General features: G+C 37.6%; 1 protein-coding gene across 3 annotated transcripts in view; it reads right to left on the reverse strand.

Moving 5' to 3' along the window:
* LOC136836306 (uncharacterized) overlaps positions 1–20,846 on the reverse strand; it is a 76,067-nt gene that overhangs the window by 33,697 nt on the left and 21,524 nt on the right. The window contains exon 2 of one of the 3 annotated variants that reach the window (XM_067100427.1): positions 4,895–6,004. The exons of the other annotated variants lie outside the window; for them this stretch is intronic. Within the exon in view, the coding sequence (XP_066956528.1) occupies positions 4,895–5,093 (199 nt within the window). The 5' untranslated portion in view covers positions 5,094–6,004. The remainder of the gene's footprint in view (positions 1–4,894; positions 6,005–20,846) is intronic. 3 annotated transcript variants of the gene reach the window in all.

Consider the following 20,846-nt stretch of genomic DNA (forward strand, 5'->3'; position numbering starts at 1 on the left):
ATGATTAATTGTAAGAAAATCCTGGTGTCTCACAAAATTACTTTGTACGTTTTAGTGCATTTTGATAAAAGTGTGTTTTAAAATTAAAAACATTTTTTTTAGAAAGTTGCCTCATTCGGCCCTTGTTTTAATAGGTACCAAAGCTTAGCACTTACGCAGGCTAGCTGATTATGAGCGTTCACTTCTCTCGTTTGGTATTATTATAAGAAGTTGTCGGCTGTGAAAAGTCATTTCTTCTTCATGAAAGATTTTCGACTCTGAGTTGTAACTTCTTCCAGAGATTGACGAGTTTATAGTCACTTCTTCTACAGACTGACGAGTTTATATTCACTTCGTCCACAGACTGACGAGTTTTATAGTCACTTCCTCCACAGACTGGTGAGTTTATAGTCACTTCTTCCAGAGACTGACGAGTTTATAGTCACTACTTCTACAGACTGACGAGTTTATATTCACTTCTTCCACAGACTGACGAGTTTTATAGTCACTTCCTCCACAGACTAATGAGTTTATAGTCACTTCTTCCACAGACTAACGAGTTTATAGTCACTTCTTCCAGAGACTGACGAGTTTATAGTCACTTCTTCCACAGACTGACAAGTTTATAGTCACTTCTTCCAGAGACTGACGAGTTTGTAGTCACTTCTTCCAGAGACTGACGAGTTTATAGTCACTTCTTCCACAGACTGACGAGTTTTTAGTCACTTATTCCAGAGACTGACAAGTTTATAGTCACTTCTCCCAGAGACTGCCGAGTTTATAGTCACTTCTTCCAGAGACTGACGAGTTTATAGTCACTTCTTCCAGAGACTGACGAGTTTATAGTCACTTCTTCCAGAGACTGACGAGTTTTTAGTCACTTATTCCAGAGACTGACAAGTTTATAGTCACTTCTCCCAGAGACTGACGAGTTTATAGTCACTTCTTCCAGAGACTGTCACTTCTTCCAGAGACTGACGAGTTTATAGTCACTTCTTCCAGAGACTGACAAGTTTATAGTCACTTCTTCTAGAGACTGACGAGTTTATAGTCACCTCTTCCTGAGACTGACAAGTATTATAGTCATATCTTCCAGGGGAATTGTCGACTACTGTATGAGTAGATATTACTTCCTGAGAGACTGATTGTGAGAAGTCACTTCTGTGTCCCCTTTTTATAGGGTTTACTTCGGGCAATGTTCTTCAGGTAATATAATCTGTGAGTGGTCGTCACTTCCTCAATGGCGCTTCCATAAAACTGGGTTGCTTTTAGATAGAATGAAAGATTCATTTGCTTGCGTCAGCCCGGTTACTTGTCGTGTTAATAGAACCTTTTGGGATCCCTCGCAGATATTTCAGCATCTGGTTCGTTCTTTTTTTTTCTTTTTTTATTGTTGAGCTGTTCTTTGCAGTTATTTCACATAACTTAGTTCCCCTTCGTCTTCATCGAAGTTATTGTTGGCAAGATTTACTTAAAAATTGTCACTTATTATGTATTTTGGTGATTTTATTTTTATCGTTTTTCCTTGTCTTGACTATTCTTGCGTTTTTCCTTTGAAGATTAAGATGTGTAAGATTACATATGCCTCTTTGGAGGCTCGAGGATATCTCTCCCTCTCTCTCTCTCTCTCTCTCTCTCTCTCTCTCTCTCTCATTAGGAGTCACTTCTTCACATATAACGAGATTTTAACTTTTACATTGTATAATATTCTTAATCGTTTTATTTTTCCATGTGAATACAACGGGGGTTGTATAGAAACATTTTGGATAATTGGAAACATATTGAATAATTTCAAGATATGTCGCTAAAGCAAGAGGTACTATAGTGGTGAATTCCTTAGATAATCACTTACCTTTATGTAAAGTTCCCACTATCATTTGTCTCGGTTCTTATTTTTGTTTCACCTAGTGCTCGTGAAAACGGGTGTTGAACTTTGCTACAAACTACAGGTTTTTGTCGGGTTTTATGGCTCAAGGCTGACGGGCCGCTACCAGAAGAGATTCTTCCCCAGTTATTTTTAGTCCGTTTTGTCCTCCTTCTACGAGGAGGCTACGTGTATGGTTCGCTTTGTTGATCTGTTTGTGTTTGTGCTCGGTCTGTCTGTTGTTGGTAGGATTACTCCAAAGTTGTTTCGCATTTTTATGAAAATATCACCGAAAGATGGCTTTCGTGACTGGCTACAAAACAGTTATTACATCTTGGGAGAGACAAATGTAACTTTTGGAGAAAATTGACCCTTCGGGGGCGGGTGGTGGCTTGCTCAGCTTTTTCTTTTTATTCTTTCGATGTTCCGGGCTTATGAAGGTCCCGAAATGTACGTTCCATTACCGTAGATTTTGGTAACCAGATTCAATTATCATTATTGACCGGCAATAAATGATTGCCTTTGGAAAAGATAGGATTGTTACTTGTTGAGGAGAAGGAGCGCTTTTGTCGGGTGGAATGCTCAGCCACAGCGGAGGTATTCGTGTTTAGATTTTATAAGACAACTATTGAGATAACTTTGTCCATCTGCACATTTTCAGTCCATCCTCAGGTCTTAAAAACTACTAAGGCTAGAGGGCTGCCAACTGGAATGTTGATCATCCACCCTCCAATCATCAAACATACCAAATTGCAGCCCTCTAGCCTCAATGGCTTTTATTTGATTTAAGGTTAAAGTTAGCCATGATCGTGCTTCTGGCAACGCAACAACACAGGCCACCACGGCCAGCTGAGAGTTTCATAGGCCGCGGCTCTACCACATTATACCGAGACCGCCGAAAGATAGATCTGTTTTCGGTGGCCTTGATTATACGCTATACAGAAAATTTGATTGGGCCGAAGAAACTTCGGCGCATTTTTTTACTTGTTTTTAATCTTCTAAATTTGGGGCTCACATCATAACTTGGTGCCACTTGCACCAGGCCTCTTATTCTTAGGATGTTCGAAATGATTGAAAACCAGATGATTGAAGTTATTAAACATGAACTTATTCTATATCACTGGTCTTAGATTTAGTCGATTTACCTGATAGGGTCTTCGTATCTCCATTTTGAAGAGGATTAATGTTCCATACAATGCACGGTTGTTTATGACATAATGATCCCGCAATCAATGAAATCTGTCCTATTCAATCGCTCTTCACGCATAACATTTCTTGTTGCTGTCAAAGCCTGACTGTGAAGGTCAGGAAGATTGCCTCTCAAGTAACATCACTGTATCTGTTGGATTCATTTGCTTGATATTACAGGTATGATTGGAAAAAAGTGTATATCTGAGTTTTTCAGCTGTAAAATTGCAAGTATTATTCAACTAAGCTTTTTTTTTTTGGTTGGGGACGGGAAACCTTTATTGAAAATGGGCTGGGAAAATGACAGACTGAATTTCCAGATTTTCTGTCTAGTTATATGTAGTGTCTTAGTTGTGTTTTTGTGACTTTTGTTATTCTTAGTCTATTAGTAACAGAATTGTTATAGAATACAGATTTTGTCCAAAGGCCAAACCCTGGGACCTATGAGGTCATTCAGCTCTGAAAGGGAAATTGACAGTCAGAAGGTTTGAAAGGTGCAACAGGAGGAAAACCTCCCAGTTGCACTGTGAAACAATTGTTAGAAAGGGTGGAAAGTCAGATGGAAGAAAGAGAATATGAACAGAGGTACAGTAAAAGGAATGAAAGTGGTTGTAGCTAGGGGACGAGGGGACGCTGCAAAGACCCTTAAGTAATGCCTACAGTGCACCACGTGAGGTGCGCTGACGGCACTTCCCCCCCCCCCTACGGGGAACAGAATTTTTAACCCCTAAACTAGAGTTGTTACAATATACAGACAGTACTGCTATTTATTCAGTTATTAGCTCTCATTAAATATAGACTTTCAGTGGCTGCTAGTCCTAGTGGAGGTGTGGAGCAGTGCAGTAAGTGCTGTAGTCAGTCCGTGGGTTATGAAGTTCAACTCCAGCATGTCTAAGGTTTACTTGTTAGCTGGCGTGTTACTGTGTTGCTGCTCCTGTTTGCTTTGCATGAATAAGACTGTGCTTAATGATCCTGGATATGGTATAATACGTAGTGTTCCCTTCAACTCCACCCTATTTTCCCCAATTCTACCTGGAACTTTGCTGTTGCCTTCGGTCGTGTACTTTTACAACCTAGTCTTAGAGATGCTGCCACTGAAGGTAATGGTGTGCTACTTGTTCTGCAAAATATCAGAGTCCACACTGCTGAGATGCCACAGTGGCATACTGCTTAGTACCAATGGTTTTTCGTTTCCTTTGCTGTGAAGCAATGGATCAGTTTGAAGTTTGTTCCATATCAATGGTAATCTTTCAAGAATAAGAACATTTCAGGCCAGTCTCTGCTGTGAAGCAATGGATCTGTTTGAAGTTTGTTCCACATCAATGGTGATCTTTCAAGATTAAGAACATTTCAGGCCAGTCTCTGATATTATTTTCAGCTCTACTCAGCTCAGTGAAAGGGTAAAATTAATTGAATGGCTCAGCCGGTGTCATTTCCAGTTTTACCAGTTATCCGAAAACTTAAGAATTTAAATGTTACATTGTCTATCATTCTGTAAGAAACACCCCCGGATTTTGTCATTTGTTAAAAAATCAGGGAACCGTGAGGTACTTCTTGTCAATCAATTTTCATGAAGATCTGACAGAAACTTGTGACTGGAAAATCAAAGAAAGGATGAAAACATACTGATGAAAACTAATTGTCATCATAGTTAAATTAATTACTGTTTTACGTCGTCACTGTGCAACTAGCCGACAGACAATGAAGGTAAACCGTGCCGCAAGAGTTTTGACTCTCCCAGTGTTCATGCACTGAAATCCACCAATAGACTAATGTTAATCAGAACACCTGTTTTTAATTCGCGAGTTGCTTAAGGAAACGTAAACCAGAAATTTATCATTTTTGTTAGAGAGCTCTACGTACGTATGCGAATGTGCTGAAGGCGCTGTATTCGTTGCGATGGTTCTGGAAGTAGCACCATCTCAGGAGGAGGACGATGATGTGAGCTCATCGAACTTGAATGCTGGCAGGTCACGTGGAGGATCCGTGGCCCAATATGCGCCGCAGCAAAACTTAAACGTGAAACTTTCTTGCGCTGTTGCGTGTCGTCAATTTTACTCATTATTCCTTTCTTCCTCCCAATTCTTTATAATCATCATTCTTATATTGCTGCAGAAATGTTTAAGGTTCAACATAATCTAGTTAACGTTTGTTCATGTGCCTCTCTCTTTATGCAAGGTAGTGTCATATACCGGCCGCCATGCACGTTGATCCTGTAAGTCATTTTTATTGGTTTTGAGTAGGAAGTGAAATTAGCTAATGGTAATCACGTGATCGTCATATCTCAGACACGGAAGAGCCACGGAGGTGGAACCAACCTTTTTCAGTTTTTGTTTTTGCTTTTTTTCTACAAGCCACATTCAGGTGCAGGACCTTCAGTTATTTTCATTTTTTTAGTGGTACTTGAGATTATGTTCCATGATGCTGTCCAGCATGTCTGAAAGAGCACTGCAATGTTGCATAAAAATATTCCAGATATTAGCGAAAGGTGAAGTGGGTAACATGATGCGTCTTCTCTTATCTTTGGCTGAGCGTGGTCGATCACTGGGCTGCTGCTCCTCTCCCCCGCCCCCTCGCTGAACCTCACATCAAAACTTGTTGGCTCTTATCGCAGACAAATTCTGATGCGCATTAACTTGGATTATCATTATGCGTTTGTTATTCGTTTCTTTTCATCCGTTGGTTCGAATTCTTGGCTTGAAATTCATTTTTAGTCATTATTTCATCTCATTTTCAAGCGCAATATAGAATTTTCTTTCATAATCATTGCGGCTTAATAAAGTTATAACAGAACTTCAGGAGTTCGAAATGGAAGCAAATGCTCCTTCTGCTGTGCAGGCTCTCAGGCGCCTCTCTCGTAGCTTGCTGTGTCTTCTCTCTGCTTGTTCGCTATTTCTCTTTTGTATTTTCTTTGCCTCTTCTTCTCTTCTTCTGGTTGGGCCTTTTGCTCTTCCAACTGGGACTGCAATTTTCCTGATAATAACGATAATAATGATAAAAGATTATCATCATGTTACTCCTTCTTGAAAATTATGTTCTGAGCTTCATACACACACACACACACACACACACACACACACACACATATATATATATATATATATATATATATATATATATATATATATATATATATATATATACACACACACACACACACACACACACATATATATATATATATATATATATATATATATATATATATATATATATATATATATATATATATATATATATATATATATATATACGGTTACATACACTTACATGCATACAACTATACACACAATACATGCATACACATTTACATGCTTGAAATCACTGGAAAACGCGATGTTAATATGCGAAGTAGTGTAGTGAAAATTAAAAGTGGGTATAAATCCTGACAAAGAGGACTGACACGGGCGAATAAGAATATTCATTTTGTATACTGGGGTGGCGGTAAAAGCGAGTCTACATACTCGAAATGTTAGCACCTGATAGGAGCGCTCCATGAACAGATCTTATTGTTACCGTGCAGGCGTCCTCACACCTTTACTATTAAAAAAAATAAATAAATACAAAAACTGCGCTCCTTGAGATTTATGCATTTCATATACTACTTTTGAAATAAATTGGCCAAGTCTATACGCTCTATGGATGATATTCATATTTCCACAATATTTTTCTTTTGTAAAGCTGGAGTCATTCAAACTTCTTTCCTACATATTTATTTACCAGCATTGTAGCACCTGTCCAGTATGTTTGCTTTCGTTATGAACGAAAACTAGCTGTTATCCTTTGCATATCTTTTGCACATTTACGCTGTTCTCTTCTCTTCCAACGATTTTCCACTTTGATACACATTTCTCTTCAGTAATGTCTAGAGAGTTACTTACCTATAAGTCTTGTTTCATTATATTGATGCTCTCACGTTATTTCTAAAGTCTTTAAGTAAACAGGACTCGATATATACTGTACACACATATTGTACATATTGTACATATATATATATATATATATATATATATATATATATATATATATATATATATATATATATATATTATATATATATATATATATATATATATATATATATATATATATATATATATATATATATATATAGGGTCGCATCTTTGGGGTAACAAACTACTGAATTACCGTAAAGCGCGTTTCGATTGCTCTTCTGTGAATAGGTTTGTGCGAGCGGTTCCTTGGTTTAATTTGGCATGTCTTGAAGGTTGCAGCTTCCTGAGTATAGGTGTCCAAGAAAAAACAGCGGAAAGGAAGAGCAAATTTGCTTCTCAGAGAGCACAAAATCACATCCGGGCAAAAGAGTGAAATAAAATCCATTTTTGTGCAACATCAGTGGTCCTCGATGACTTCGAATTGAAGACGTATTAGAAGATGTGTAAGTCAACGATGCTTTTGCAGAAGAAAATATTTAGTTCTAAGTCAATTTTCCGTGCGCTTTCAAAGGTAAATCTCTTCGTGATTCGGCAGATTGCATATGTGGAGGTTATCTTTGCAATCGAGGTTCTATGGCCGCATCTTTTGCCAAAAGGAAAAGGAAAGTTTTAACTTCTCAACTTGCTTTCAGATAGTCAAGCCTTTCTGAAACCAGTCGACATTTATTTATAGTTGTTGTTGAAGAAGGCCTTGCTGCTCTTTAACAGGAGAGGGAGAGAGAGAGGGATTTGGCAATCTCGTGAACGAAGTTTATATAAAGAAGACAAATTTACTACAGCATAAACTTTTCCCTTCTTTCTCCTCAAGTCAAGTTCATCTCGAGCACGCCAAAGATCTTTTCTGGGCGGAGACCCCAGATACAGAAGAGAGGAAAGAGAGATTATATTAAGATGAACGGTTTGCATAGTATAATGTGAGTAGAAGACTTTCAGGGGACAAGAAATATTAATATGAAGATGCGGTAAAATATTTTTATAGATAAAAAGATTGATTAGTATCCTGAAGTGGTATGGACAAGGAGAGAAAACGGAAAAGGAGCCTTGGGTTAAAACATTTTTTTTTTATTTATTAGTGGTAGAAATGAGTCGTCGCAAAGGCTGAATAAAGGTTGGCTTAATTTGGAAGATTTAGGAGAAGAAGACAGAAAAACTGGTGGGTAGTTCGACACCCTGCTCACGAGGACCGTACAGACATGAAGTGGTTGACGTTGTGGAAGTTTGCTGCATTGGGTGTCCATCCTTGATTTGGCAGGTAAAGTATGTGCGTGTTTTTCCTTGTGTCAATTATAAAGCTGTCTTCTTAACAAGGGCAGTCTTAACAGAAAAAGACAAGACAAGGACCATGCAAGCATTCAAACTTTACCTTCAGAGTCATGTATGAGCGTCTTTGCCAAAGGCTAACACGGTATTGACTGCTTTGCACACTCACACAGGAGGTTCATCAGCAAAGCGTCCAACCCACTACAAAAGCTACGGCATTCATCTCTGTGTTGCTCGCAGTCCATCTAAACCCATCAGCTGTAGAATATAAAATTTAGGCCAAAGGCCAAGATCCGGGACCTATAAGTTCATTCAGCGCTGGAGGAGAAACTGAGAGTAGAAAGCTTGAAAGGTGTAACAGGAGGAAAACCTAGCAGTTGCACTATGAAACAATTGTTAGGAGAGACTGGAAAGTCAGAAGAATGAAAGGGGTTACAGCTAGGGGTCGAAGGGACTTCTGCAAAGAACCTGAAATAATGCCTACAGCGCACCGCGTGAGGTGCACCGAGGGCGCTATCCCCCTACGGAGTTACATGGTAAAGTGATATGAAAGGAATTTCAGTATATAATAGCTATATCCAATAAGGCAGGTCATGATGTGAAAGAACTTCACTTGCGGGAACAAACATCCAGCAAAACAATCAAGAATCCATCAGGATCGAATGAAATTTGTGTTCCGAGCTGCAGACAGCGTGGAAAAGAAACAATTGGCGATGAAATTTGGATTAAATTAGAATTCATGTGGCCGTAAATGAGAAGACAAGGCAGCGTTGTTTTGATTAATGTGGACACTAAAGTTACCATTAAAATGGAAGAAGCTTTTGTAGATTTCGTGAGTTATATATGTGCATATGCATATATATATATATATATATATATATATATATATATATATATATATATATATATATATATATATATATATATATATATATATATATATATATATATATATATATATATATATATATATATATATATATATATATATATATATATATATATATATATATATATATATATATATATATATATATATATATATATATATATATATATATATATATATATATATATATATATATATATATATATATATATATATATATATATATATATATATATATATATATATATATATGTGTGTGTGTGTTTTATTAGAGTTTTACATTTTTTTCTTTCTGTCATTTTCAGGTTAAGTACTGCACATAGACGGCCGCCATCGAAAGTCCACATCTGGGGAACAGTTGAGTACATACGTTGTAATTTTCACCTTTTCTATTTATATATATATTTTTTTTACATTTTATTTTCCGAAAATATTTCGACGGTCGCAGGTCATTGTACCGTTACTTGGTTTACCGGGAATGGTGAACGCTAAGATTTTGAGTAGGTATGATAGATGAAAGAACGATTGATAGGGGACGAGCAGAGTTCATTTGCACAAGAAATGTTGGGTGTGTGTGTGTGTGTGTGTGTGTGTGTGTGACGGTTAAATGTGTTTGTTTTGAATCAACGGCGGGAGAAGTTTGAAGTTTAAGAAAAGGACATATCGACACAAAAGTAGGTTTGAAGGAACTGATAGGGTGTTGTGAAGAAGGAACTTCATTGAGAATAATTAAAACTTTTATGATATTACTATACTCGATAGAATACTGAGACACAAAGGTTTGGGGGCTTCGTGTTTTTAGAAGTGATGCCCGAAGTTCCAGGGGAAAGGCGGTTGAAGTGGATGAAGTGTGGATCGAGTGACTGATGTTAACAGGTGATGATGTTGCGGAGGGGACAGGGAAGAGGAATTGCAAGACTGCTGAAAGAGTTAGGAAGAATTTGTCAGAGGAGAAAGTTGAATCCAGGTTACAAGGATAAAAGGGAACCAGAGAGGCGGAGCAAAGACTGTTGATACGGACTATGGAAGAATGAGTGGCTGATTGGTACAGGTCCCTGGGAGTGAATGCAAGGGGTGATGGTAATATATTAGAAGATGTAAGTAACAGACTGGGTGACAGTAGCAGGGTGTATGAGTTTTTCAGAATGGAAAAATGGTACACATCAGGGATCAGTTTTGAGTGCGCATTTGTGTAATATTTGTGTAGATGAGCTTTATTACGTCTTGAACCGGTGTAGGGTTGGCTGTCGTGTACTTAATATTCCTGTGAATAGTTTTTCTTATGCAGATGATTTAGTTATCATTTCACCATCCGCTTCTGCACTGAATGATTTATTAGAACTTTGTTATTGTTTTGCCATAGCGCACTATCATTTTTAGTGCAATCAAATCTGTCAGCATGTGAATTATACAAAAGCGTGTCCTGAATAACTACCTTGGTATACAGTATATTTAGGTAATAATGAGGAACTGGTTTTCGTTGATTCTTTTAATGTTGATGATGATATACATAAGGAAATGAGGAAGCTGTGATACCGTGGGAATTGTTGAGTTAGAAGTGTTAAGTCTTGTAACGAACATATTAAGTGTACGCTGCTTAAAACATTGTTGCTTCTTGTTCTGCTCTTGTCTCTGGTCAAGTTGTCAAGTGGCTACTTTTCAGAGGCTTCAAGTTAATTATAACAACATCATGCGACGCTTGATGAATGTCCCAATTTACGTAGTGTGTGTGTGTATTTTTTTTTTAGATTGAAAACCGTGGAGTAAAGTTTTTAATACAACTGCTGAGATCTTCAGTATAATGAAAAGAGCTGAGAACAGCACGAATACCTTGATTGTTACCTTGAATGGTAGTGATGTGACTCCAAAATCCTGTTAGACTGCACTGGTGGACCTTATTATTTCTGCACAGCATAGCTCTGCTTTCCACTGAAGGTTTTTAGATTGAAATTTTTGTCCCTTTGTAATTTTCTGTCTTCTCCGGTTTTGGCTGCAGTTCATTTCTCGGAGTGAGTACCCTCACTGTGGCACTATGAGTTTTGGTTTTGTACATTGTTTTACTCTAATTTCATCTTCATACATTCATAGTTTTTGCGTATACGTCAGTCAATAAGATTTTTCTTGTATATATCTATTGCACATCGACAAGAGCTGATAAAAAGTATTATTATTATTATTATTATTATTATTATTATTATTATTATTATTATTATTATTATTATTATTATTATTATTATTATTATTATTATTATTATTATTTTATTATTATTATTTTGTTGTTGTTGTTGTTGTTTGAGGACAGAAGTTCCAATCTTTGAATGCACATCTTATATGTGAAGTAAGATGACTTGGAAGTGCAAGGAATGCTGGTATGCGAAGTAGTAGTGAAAATGTTAGGTTAGCTTAAAGGATGGGTCTGTTTCTGAGATGATTTGGTGATGTGGATAGCATGGAAGGCAACAAGGAGGGAAAGTAAGACCTAGGAAGTCGGAGGGCAAATGTAATTGTGCAGTAATGGACTTAGGTCTAGCAACCTTATTTCCGAAGACTTGCTGTGACTGTACCCTTCTGGTTTAACCGCCTCGAAAAGGGAAAGAGGCTCCGTGTTTCACATATACCTACAAAAACACAGACAACCCCCTTGAACGCTAAGGCGTTTTGATGAGGGGACAGCGTAGTTTTCGACTCTGATCACGCCATCAGACGTTTTCCATGTGGACTTCCGTCGGATGGGAGGGAGAAGGGGTTCCAAAATGGATAAGGAAATTTTTGCACTACTGAAGGCTTTTAGAGAAGGCAGTAAATCGGGACAAAATCTGCGTTTCGATAAATTATGTTCACATCTGTATTCTTCTTGTTTTCCCGTAATCACACGACGGAGCTTTGTTTCAGAAAAGTTGGCTGTAATCTCTGTGAAAGCAGACGCGACGGTGTTACGTTATTATCAAAACTTCATCCTTGTAGTGACGTTTTAGTTTCCGCCCGCATTATCAGCATTATTGTTATTATATTACTAATATAACCATATCTTCAAATAATTACGATCATGTAAGAGAGGATGGACACTGATGTCCCCAGGCTGGACGACGACAAGGTTAGTAATTTCAAGCAACGTCGTAGTATCAATTCACTTGTCTATAAGTTTTCAATCAAACGTCACCTCAAGGTCAAAGTACAAGCTGTGCATTCCAATTTGCTATGCTTCCGGAGAAGCTGTAAAACTAGGCTCAAGTGGTGCAGTCCCAGCGACGCTTGCTTCTTTGCCGAATTGCAGACAACTGTCACGCATTAATCTGAAACGGATTGAAAAGGGATTGCGGAATGGTACGAAGGGATACACGCCTCACTGATTGTAGCAGGTTTTCTCTGGATCTCCATTGAAGACTTCATCTCGATATTGTATTGAGAGCTTTGAACACTGAGACGGCCTAGCCACTTTGAACGAAGTTTCACGTTCAATTTGAGGTTCATTTAATTATTATTATTATTATTATTATTATTATTATTATTATTATTATTATTATTATTAAAAATACTCATAGTAGCATGAGTCTTGAAATGGAGAAAAAAATCCACAGTTATGTATTTGTACATATATTTAAAGATAAATCTGTACAGAGAGCTTTCGGGAATCTGTTCGATTCCCTTTTTCAATCTTAAAAAGAGGAATAGAACAGATTCCAGAAAGCTCTCTGTACAGATTGATCTTGAAATATATGTACAAATACATAACTGGATTTGTTTCTCCATTATTATTATTATTATTATTAAATACCACTCAAGGGGGGTTGAAGTTGTTTTGTTGGTATTTCGTATTGAAAAAGCGACGCATAAGGAATTCCAAAGGCACGTCGTCTCATGTTTTTAGTAAATGAGAATGTGTATGTTTGTGTTTGTACAACATGTGTATGTGGACAGAGGCGTAGAGCCTCATTAAAATCAATTGCTCCATGTAAATGGACATGTGATTATACAAAAGTGAACTGTAGCTGAAGGCCGTACCAGCTGCCTCATACGAGACAAACGGAATGCGTCGTCCCAGTCTGTATTAGAATACTTTGTTATGGAGGAAACCTCTCTGGGGATATTTCAAGTTTAAGGTTCGCTTTTTTCCGTCTGTAAAAAACCGTATAGCATTTGATCTGCTTGGCATTTGACAGGTCTAACCTTTCACATGCGGTACCAATAGATCCTCTTCCAGTACCTGCGTAGTCGAGCATTCTCTCCCGGAACGAACATTTGTAACACGAAACATTTTTATGAATGAATTTCCCCGTAAAGTATTTGCATTTGCCTTCAGGTCTACTTCATACTGTGTAGTTACAATCCTACATACACAAATTATGTAAAGAGTACGTATTTCATTAGCAACATAAAAAAAATGCGTTGCTTTATGATGACAGATCAGTATTGATATGTGAAACTTGAATAAAAAACCACAAATTGGAGAACAAATATGTTTAGTGCTTCGGTTCGGTTTTAAGGTCACCACGCTGAAGAGGGAGCATGGTGCTCTAAGACTGTTAGCGCTTCTGAATTTATTCGTTCTCCAATTTGTTGCTTTTTTCTTCGCGTTGCTTTATCATATACGAGATGTTTACAGTGTAAAGCAAAGTCGAAAATTAGTTGAAGCTGACTGACTTCCTGCCAATTATCATGATTAAAAATTATCACACACGTTGAATTTACCTACTCGGTTTTGGTTTTCGCGATCGTTGACCTACCTAAAAATAAAGCCTCAACAGCTAGAATGTTTTCACACGTATATATATAATATATTATATATATATTGTTTAGATTTTAGATATAGTTTTTGTATTTATGACCAAACGTGGTTTCTTATCAGATCATGGTTAGCTAAGAAAACTTATCTGCATAATTAAACAATATATATATATATATATATATATATATATATATATATATATATATATATATATATATATATATATATATATATATATATATATATATATATATATATATATATATATATATATATATATATATATATATATATATATATTGTATAATTATGCAGCAAACGAGCCGAGCTAACCATGATCACGGAGAAACCACATAGGTCCAAGAAAACTATATCTAAAATCTAAACAACACCATAACTTTTGTTACCACAAATTTCTCGATCTAGGGCGTTGCTATTGCAAAAAAGAACTGAAATCACAGGCAAAACAGTGATGAAATCACAAAGGGGTAGTAAAGCCCAGCCACAAGAGACAGGCGTGGAGGTCAGGGGATACAAAGTAAGGGCAGGGCTTTACTCCGCAACCTGATAAATTATAATGAAAACGAAAAGTAGAAGTAGGAATTTTTACTCAATCAGTATAGAGTGTTATAAGTACCTGAAGAAGAGTCAGCAAACCCGACTATTAATTAAGCTGAGTAACTGAGGCCTGAAAAAATACAGCTACAGGGAACTGTGCCGCTGCCCCGTAGTGAGCACAGTTCCAGCTGGCGTAGTTGGGAGTACCTGGATTGTGGCCCTAAGCTGAGGGTATGAGCGACTGCTGCCTTGTAGGAAGACATCTCTTTTAGTAAATTGTAGATCCACAGTTGAAAATTGTAGTCTCGCTCAGGAGGAGCACCAGCAGTCATTGGGAGCGGGGTGGGGGACCCCTAGGGCTTCTAAAAAATGCTGAGTGTTTTGTCTCCTCAGCTTCAACTCCGGACGCCTGTGCAGGATTCATTGGCCTCAGTCAGCTAAAAACTGCTCATTGCAAGGGAATGGCTGCCCTTCAATGTATTTGGCTCAATGGAATCTGTTATGTAAATGACCCCGCAGTCCCTGGCATGGTGGTGGTGGGGTTAGGGGTGGGGGGTTTGCTAAGATTATCCTGGTTTGTAAATTAATGAAAAAATGAAAACATGAAACTGGAGGGGGGGTTGGTGGTATGAACCTGACTCTAACTGGAAAGACAGAATGGGTAGAAAATGAATGGATGAGACATGGGCTGGACGTCTTGGGTAGTTGTGAATCATGGTGCACAGGAATGGGAAAAGAGATTGGAGGGAGCTAATGGTATACAGTATACAGCACAGTATATACAGGAAGAGTGGCTGGAATTGGTCTGGAGGGGGTATTCACGATCATAACGAAGAATGCAGGAAAGGCGTTGCTGGCGAGAGTGATTTGAAACAGTACAATTTGAGTATTACAGTGTGCATCGCTTCAACACATGAACTCTACGAAGACATAAAAGATGTATTTTAAATAAAACAAGAGGAAGCTATAGATGAAATATCGGAAAGAAATCTGAATTTTTCGGTAATGTGAATGCAAAAAATGATGGGAACAGTGAAGGAAAGGAGGCCGTAATGGGTAATGCAGCCCTGGGAGACTACCAGCGGAAATTGGGTGTAGTTTATTAGCTTTTATGAAACGAATATCTTGTAACTGGCAACACTCTTTGCAACAATATATATATATATATATATATATATATATATATATATATATATATATATATATATATATATATATATAAATATGAAATTGGAGTAACTGAAAGGGTTGGTGTCGTTCTTTCTTCTTTATCCATTTATTATTACGCCGACGTTTCGTATCTCTTGATTCATCTTCCAGGCTGAAGAAGCGATGGACTTAAGCAGTAATTGTTTGGGACCAACCTTTGCCAACATCTTTATGAACTCCCTGGAGGAGCTAGCTATAGATGAATGTCCTTCTGGTTTCCGTCCACTCTTTTATAAACGTTACGTTGATGATACATTTGCCCTTTTTAGATTTGACTACCATGCTGACGCATTTTTGGAACATTTAAATGCGCAGCACCAGAACATTAAATTTACCATTGAGATTGAAACCGATAATTCTCTCCCCTTCCTGGACGTAAAGGTAACTAAGGATGAAACTGGCTTCCATACAAGTATTTATAGGAAGAACACTTTTACTGGCCTTGGAACGAATTTTTATAGCTCATGTTTTTACAATTTCAAAATGAATTCCTTGACCACTCTCCTTCATAGAGCCATTAACCTGACCTCAAGTTGGTCCGCATTTCATGCGGAGGTGATTATCCTCAATGATTATTTTAAGAATAATTACTACCCATCAGTGATTGTCCATAGAGCTCTGGACAAATTGCTTAATTTGAAACTTAAACCCCCACCTTTAGTCCATAGTGCCTCCAAATTATGTTTGTATACAAGATTTCCTTTTTTACATGACAATAGATTTCGGAAAAAATGTACAAGGCTATTCAACGGACAATTACCCGCTCTCAATCATGCAAAATCATTATGACAATTAACATCAAGGTTAAAATGAGGAAATTAGAACTTATTTTTTATTTTAGTTTTTGTTTTAAATATGATTATACTAATAAGAAATAAAATTCAAAATATGCAATATGTACAATTCAACATGTTATTATAATGTAAAATTATTGTATTATGTTAATATTAGAAAAATTGTACCCTTACCTAAATGAAATTGTGGATAAACCACACTTGACATTACTCTACTAATATTTCACTTTCTGAACTATTCCCTACCATAGTTAGCTAGCTAACTGCCCTCACTCTTCTTTCACCCATCTTACAAGCTTCAAGTTAATCCCAATAAACCCACGAACCATTACATCTCTTTTCCATGTCAAGGACAGGATTAGCCCCTTGTTTACTTCCGGTATGATTTATAAATATAATAATGGTCCTAGATGTGATCTTGGCACTTACATCGGTTGTACCAGGAGGCTGCTAAAAGTCCGAATCTCCTCTCATCAAGGAGTTAGTTTTAGAACAGACTGTCGATTATCCAATCCCGAGCAGTCCAATGTAAGAAATCACAGCAAAATTTGTAAGACACTTGCACAGTAGATGCTAAGGATTTTAGTATTGTGGGGAGAACCCGATACGTAGAAGAATTAACCACACTTGAATCCATTATGATTAAATTAACTGTCCCTGCCCTTAATCACCAATCAACTTCCACCCAGCTGTTCATCGCTTAACTACCTGCTGTAACCTCTTTGTTTATACTCCCCGCCCCCCTCCTCTCTCCCCTCCTTGCATTGCTTGTCTGTGTCAGTTTGCTTTACTATACCGGTGTGGGTAGGTGTCCCTTTTTTTTTTTTTTTTTTTTTTGTATTGGCCCTGGCCTTCTTCTGCTGTTCTGTTCCTTTTTAAATACTTTTTAAATATCTTTTAAGTGTTTTTAAGGTTGTCCTTTTTTCTTTTTAATTGTCCTTTAACATGGTGTTAAGTGTATAATGTGTATACCTTTTAGTGTTAATACACAATTACTGTTTAAGTTCATCGCTTTTTCAGCCTGGAAGATGTACCAAGAGATACGAAACGTCGGCGTAACAATAAATGGATAAAGAAGAAAGAACGCCTTTCTCTTACTCCAATTTGCCTGTTGTTTGAGTGTCTGTTCTGTCTTCACTATATATATATATATATATATATATATATATATATATATATATATATATATATATATATATATATATGTATATATGTATATATGTATATATATATATATATATATATATATATATATATATATATATATATATATATATTAAATATATCTATATGTGTGTGTTTGTGTGTGTTTTGGATGCTTTTTGTTGGAAACGAGTATCGCCAGATAGAATAGAGTGGCCCTGTGATAGCACGGTCCCTAGCCGAGATATGGTAAGGTGAGACCAGGAGTAAGAGGCTTAGCGTTGACCTCGTGACTCCTGCAACCCCGGAGAAGGAGTTTTAAGTGCAATACACAGGTGCGATAAACCAGGTCTCCTCTCCCCTCCTGCCCTGAGGCACCCGCGGGCTGGGGGATGGCGCCATTCTGCATTAGTGGATTAATGTAATACATTCGGTTTCTTGTTTCTCCCGAACCTAATTGCTTTTGTGTTTTGGAAATGATTGCACTTAGGTCAAAAGCTTTATGTATAATATTGTAGGTGACGTAATAAAAGAACTTCTTCATGAAATGCTAAAGAAAATGAAAAAGAAAAATCATGTTAGATCATCTTTGATGATATAGTTTAATGTATTGAACAGAATACCACGAGAGTTGAATAGCCCAGCGTTCGAATCTCCGACCGGCCAATGAAGAATTAGAGGAATTTATTTCTGGTGACAGAAATTCATTTCTCGCTATAACGTGGTTCGGATTCCACAACAAGCTGTAGGTCCCGTTGCTAGGTAACCAATTGGTTCTTAGCCACGCAAAACAAGTCTAATCCTTCGGGCCAGTCCTAGGAGAGCTGTTAATCAGCTCATTGGTCTGGTTAAACTGAGGTATACTTAACATAGTGCTGGAGATGAATGGCGTCGTAGCCGAGTTCATTAGGAACTGATAGTTTCGTTTTATTATTTTTTATAATCCAGGGAAAGGTTTTATTTATACTTTTTCGCATTTGACAGTGTACATCTGATCATTTTAGCTATAATGGTGTTGAGAATGACATCATTCCTAAGGTTATCATTCTACTCGGCGACAGTGCCCAGGGTTCGTCCCTAATGACTTTATATTCATTCCTTAGTAGTCATTACTCGTAGACCACGTGGTTAGATGCTACAAGTATCCTGGATGTGGTTACTTCAAAATTAATGTTTGAAATGGTACCTAAGAGAGAGAGAGAGAGAGAGAGAGAGAGAGAGAGAGAGAGAGAGAGAGAGAGAGAGAATTAGCTTCTCTCGCTATCGAGAACTTAATACGACAGATGGAAAGTAAGTGGTACCAATGAGATCCTCGACTGTGTTCATTCATCCGTTCCTTCCTAATTGTAACAGACATTGATCTCTTAGCCTAAAGGTCCATATCAGGCCTCTTTGGGTCAAAAGGTGTATAACAGGCCTGTTTGAATCTAAGGTGTCATATCAGACCTCTCTGTCACCTCTGTATTTCTACTTACGGGCCGTTGTTGTGCGAAAGGACACTCTGGCTTACATAGAAGCTGGCTTAATCAAGAAAAGCAGCGGTGAAGACATTAAAGAAATCGCTAAGATATGTTTATCAGTTCCCCCGAATCCAATAGCGTAATCAGCATAAGAGGTTTATTGCGGGTAGCGGGAATGAGAGCGCAGATAGAGCATTCTATAGCGCTCGTATAGTTTCAGCCCTTGAATGATCGAGGAAATTGAAGATACTCCATTAAGGAAGTAAGGTCACGGTGGAACTTCGTGAGAATTTTAGTGATAACGAAATCAGACAAACGTTACCAGTGGTGTCTATAACCAGAAAGCGTTACATTTTGAGTGATTCTTTGCTTTATGAAGGTCAGTGTTCAGCACTTTTCAACAGCTGAGTGTGATGTATATACTAGTCAAATCAAATCCCTTCAACCATCACTGCCTTCCATATTTGGTTTGCGAAAACAAATCGATTTAATCTTATAATTCCGTATTACCAGCATTAGGGCAGTATCATACAATGACTCGAGTCGGTAAGAAAATGAAATTAGAAAGTTCTTGGTAGATATGGAGCGCAAGCACGCAATTCTAATGATATTTACAGAAAAGGCTAAAATTTCAGTCGTACCTCAGACTGTTGACCCTTCCTTTGCTAAGTTCCTGGATGATATTAAAATCTTTAAGGAGGAAACTACCAGACAGAAATTTTGTTGTAACCGTGGATTCAGAGGTCACAGGTAGCCTAGTCCTCTCCAACAAGCCACAGGAAAACACGCAAAGCATCAACGTTTATGTCTACCTTATGTTAAGAACCTGGAATATTCGCCAGCAGCTTTCAGCCGCTCAAGTTCGACAGGTATTGTAGGTCACTTTTGAGAAACAAACCAAATACCGTTCAAAACAAGATTGATTAAACATCAAGTTGGCGCCAGAAATTTGTATTCTGCCAGTGTGCGTCATCCACTATATTGAATGTCATCACGCCATAGCTTGCCTATTGCAAGAAAGAATGTCCCTAAAAATGATCTGAAGAGAAGGGCTGTTGAATCTCCGTTAATTGTCACTTTTCTTGGTTGAAGCTTGTCTGTAGGTCATTTCAAATTGAACAAGGCCTTGCTGGCCGCTGTCGTTCACTTTTTGCCTAAGTGCGATTATTTTGTAGTTTTTTAGCCTCCGTGTTTATACAAAAGAATTTATGACGAAAATGAGTACTGAGTTTTCACACTTACTTTGGTTAGTAAATGTTACTAGTGGTGCACAGTGTCTGTTTTTACCAGTGCATTGTAGGAGCCTTCTCGTCTGTAATAATCAACGAATATTCTCGGACTGTTTGGGAACATAGGTCGAAACCCAAAACTTGTGGCCTTACATTTATGACACTGCAACGCCGACGTGACAATAACGGCGACGAAGGTGATAATGGTGATAACACTGATCAAAGACATTGGCATTAAAAAATCCCTGATGGGTAAAACGCTGTACTGTCGCAACTGGGTGAAACAAGCACGCAAGGCCTTTCTCCCAGATTATGGCCCGCACCAGCGAAAACCAGAACTGCTTGCCAAGTGCCAGTCATTTAGGATTACTTAGACCTTCCGTTGGGAAAATGTACATAATCTGCTCGTGGTTTCTGTTTGTTTATTGCGCCGCTGGTGCTCTTCCATGCGAACGTAATGCACTCTTGTACGACTGAAGTTTTAGATGCCTCTGTCAATATTTATCAGCATTTTTCTAGGCGAGTGTGATTATGTGTGAAACAGAGAGATACTATGTATTAAGAATAATTTTTCAAGGGATTGTAATTGTT

Source organism: Macrobrachium rosenbergii, chromosome 56 (genome assembly GCF_040412425.1).
Source record: "Macrobrachium rosenbergii isolate ZJJX-2024 chromosome 56, ASM4041242v1, whole genome shotgun sequence".
Classification (NCBI taxonomy): Eukaryota; Metazoa; Arthropoda; class Malacostraca; order Decapoda; family Palaemonidae; genus Macrobrachium; species Macrobrachium rosenbergii.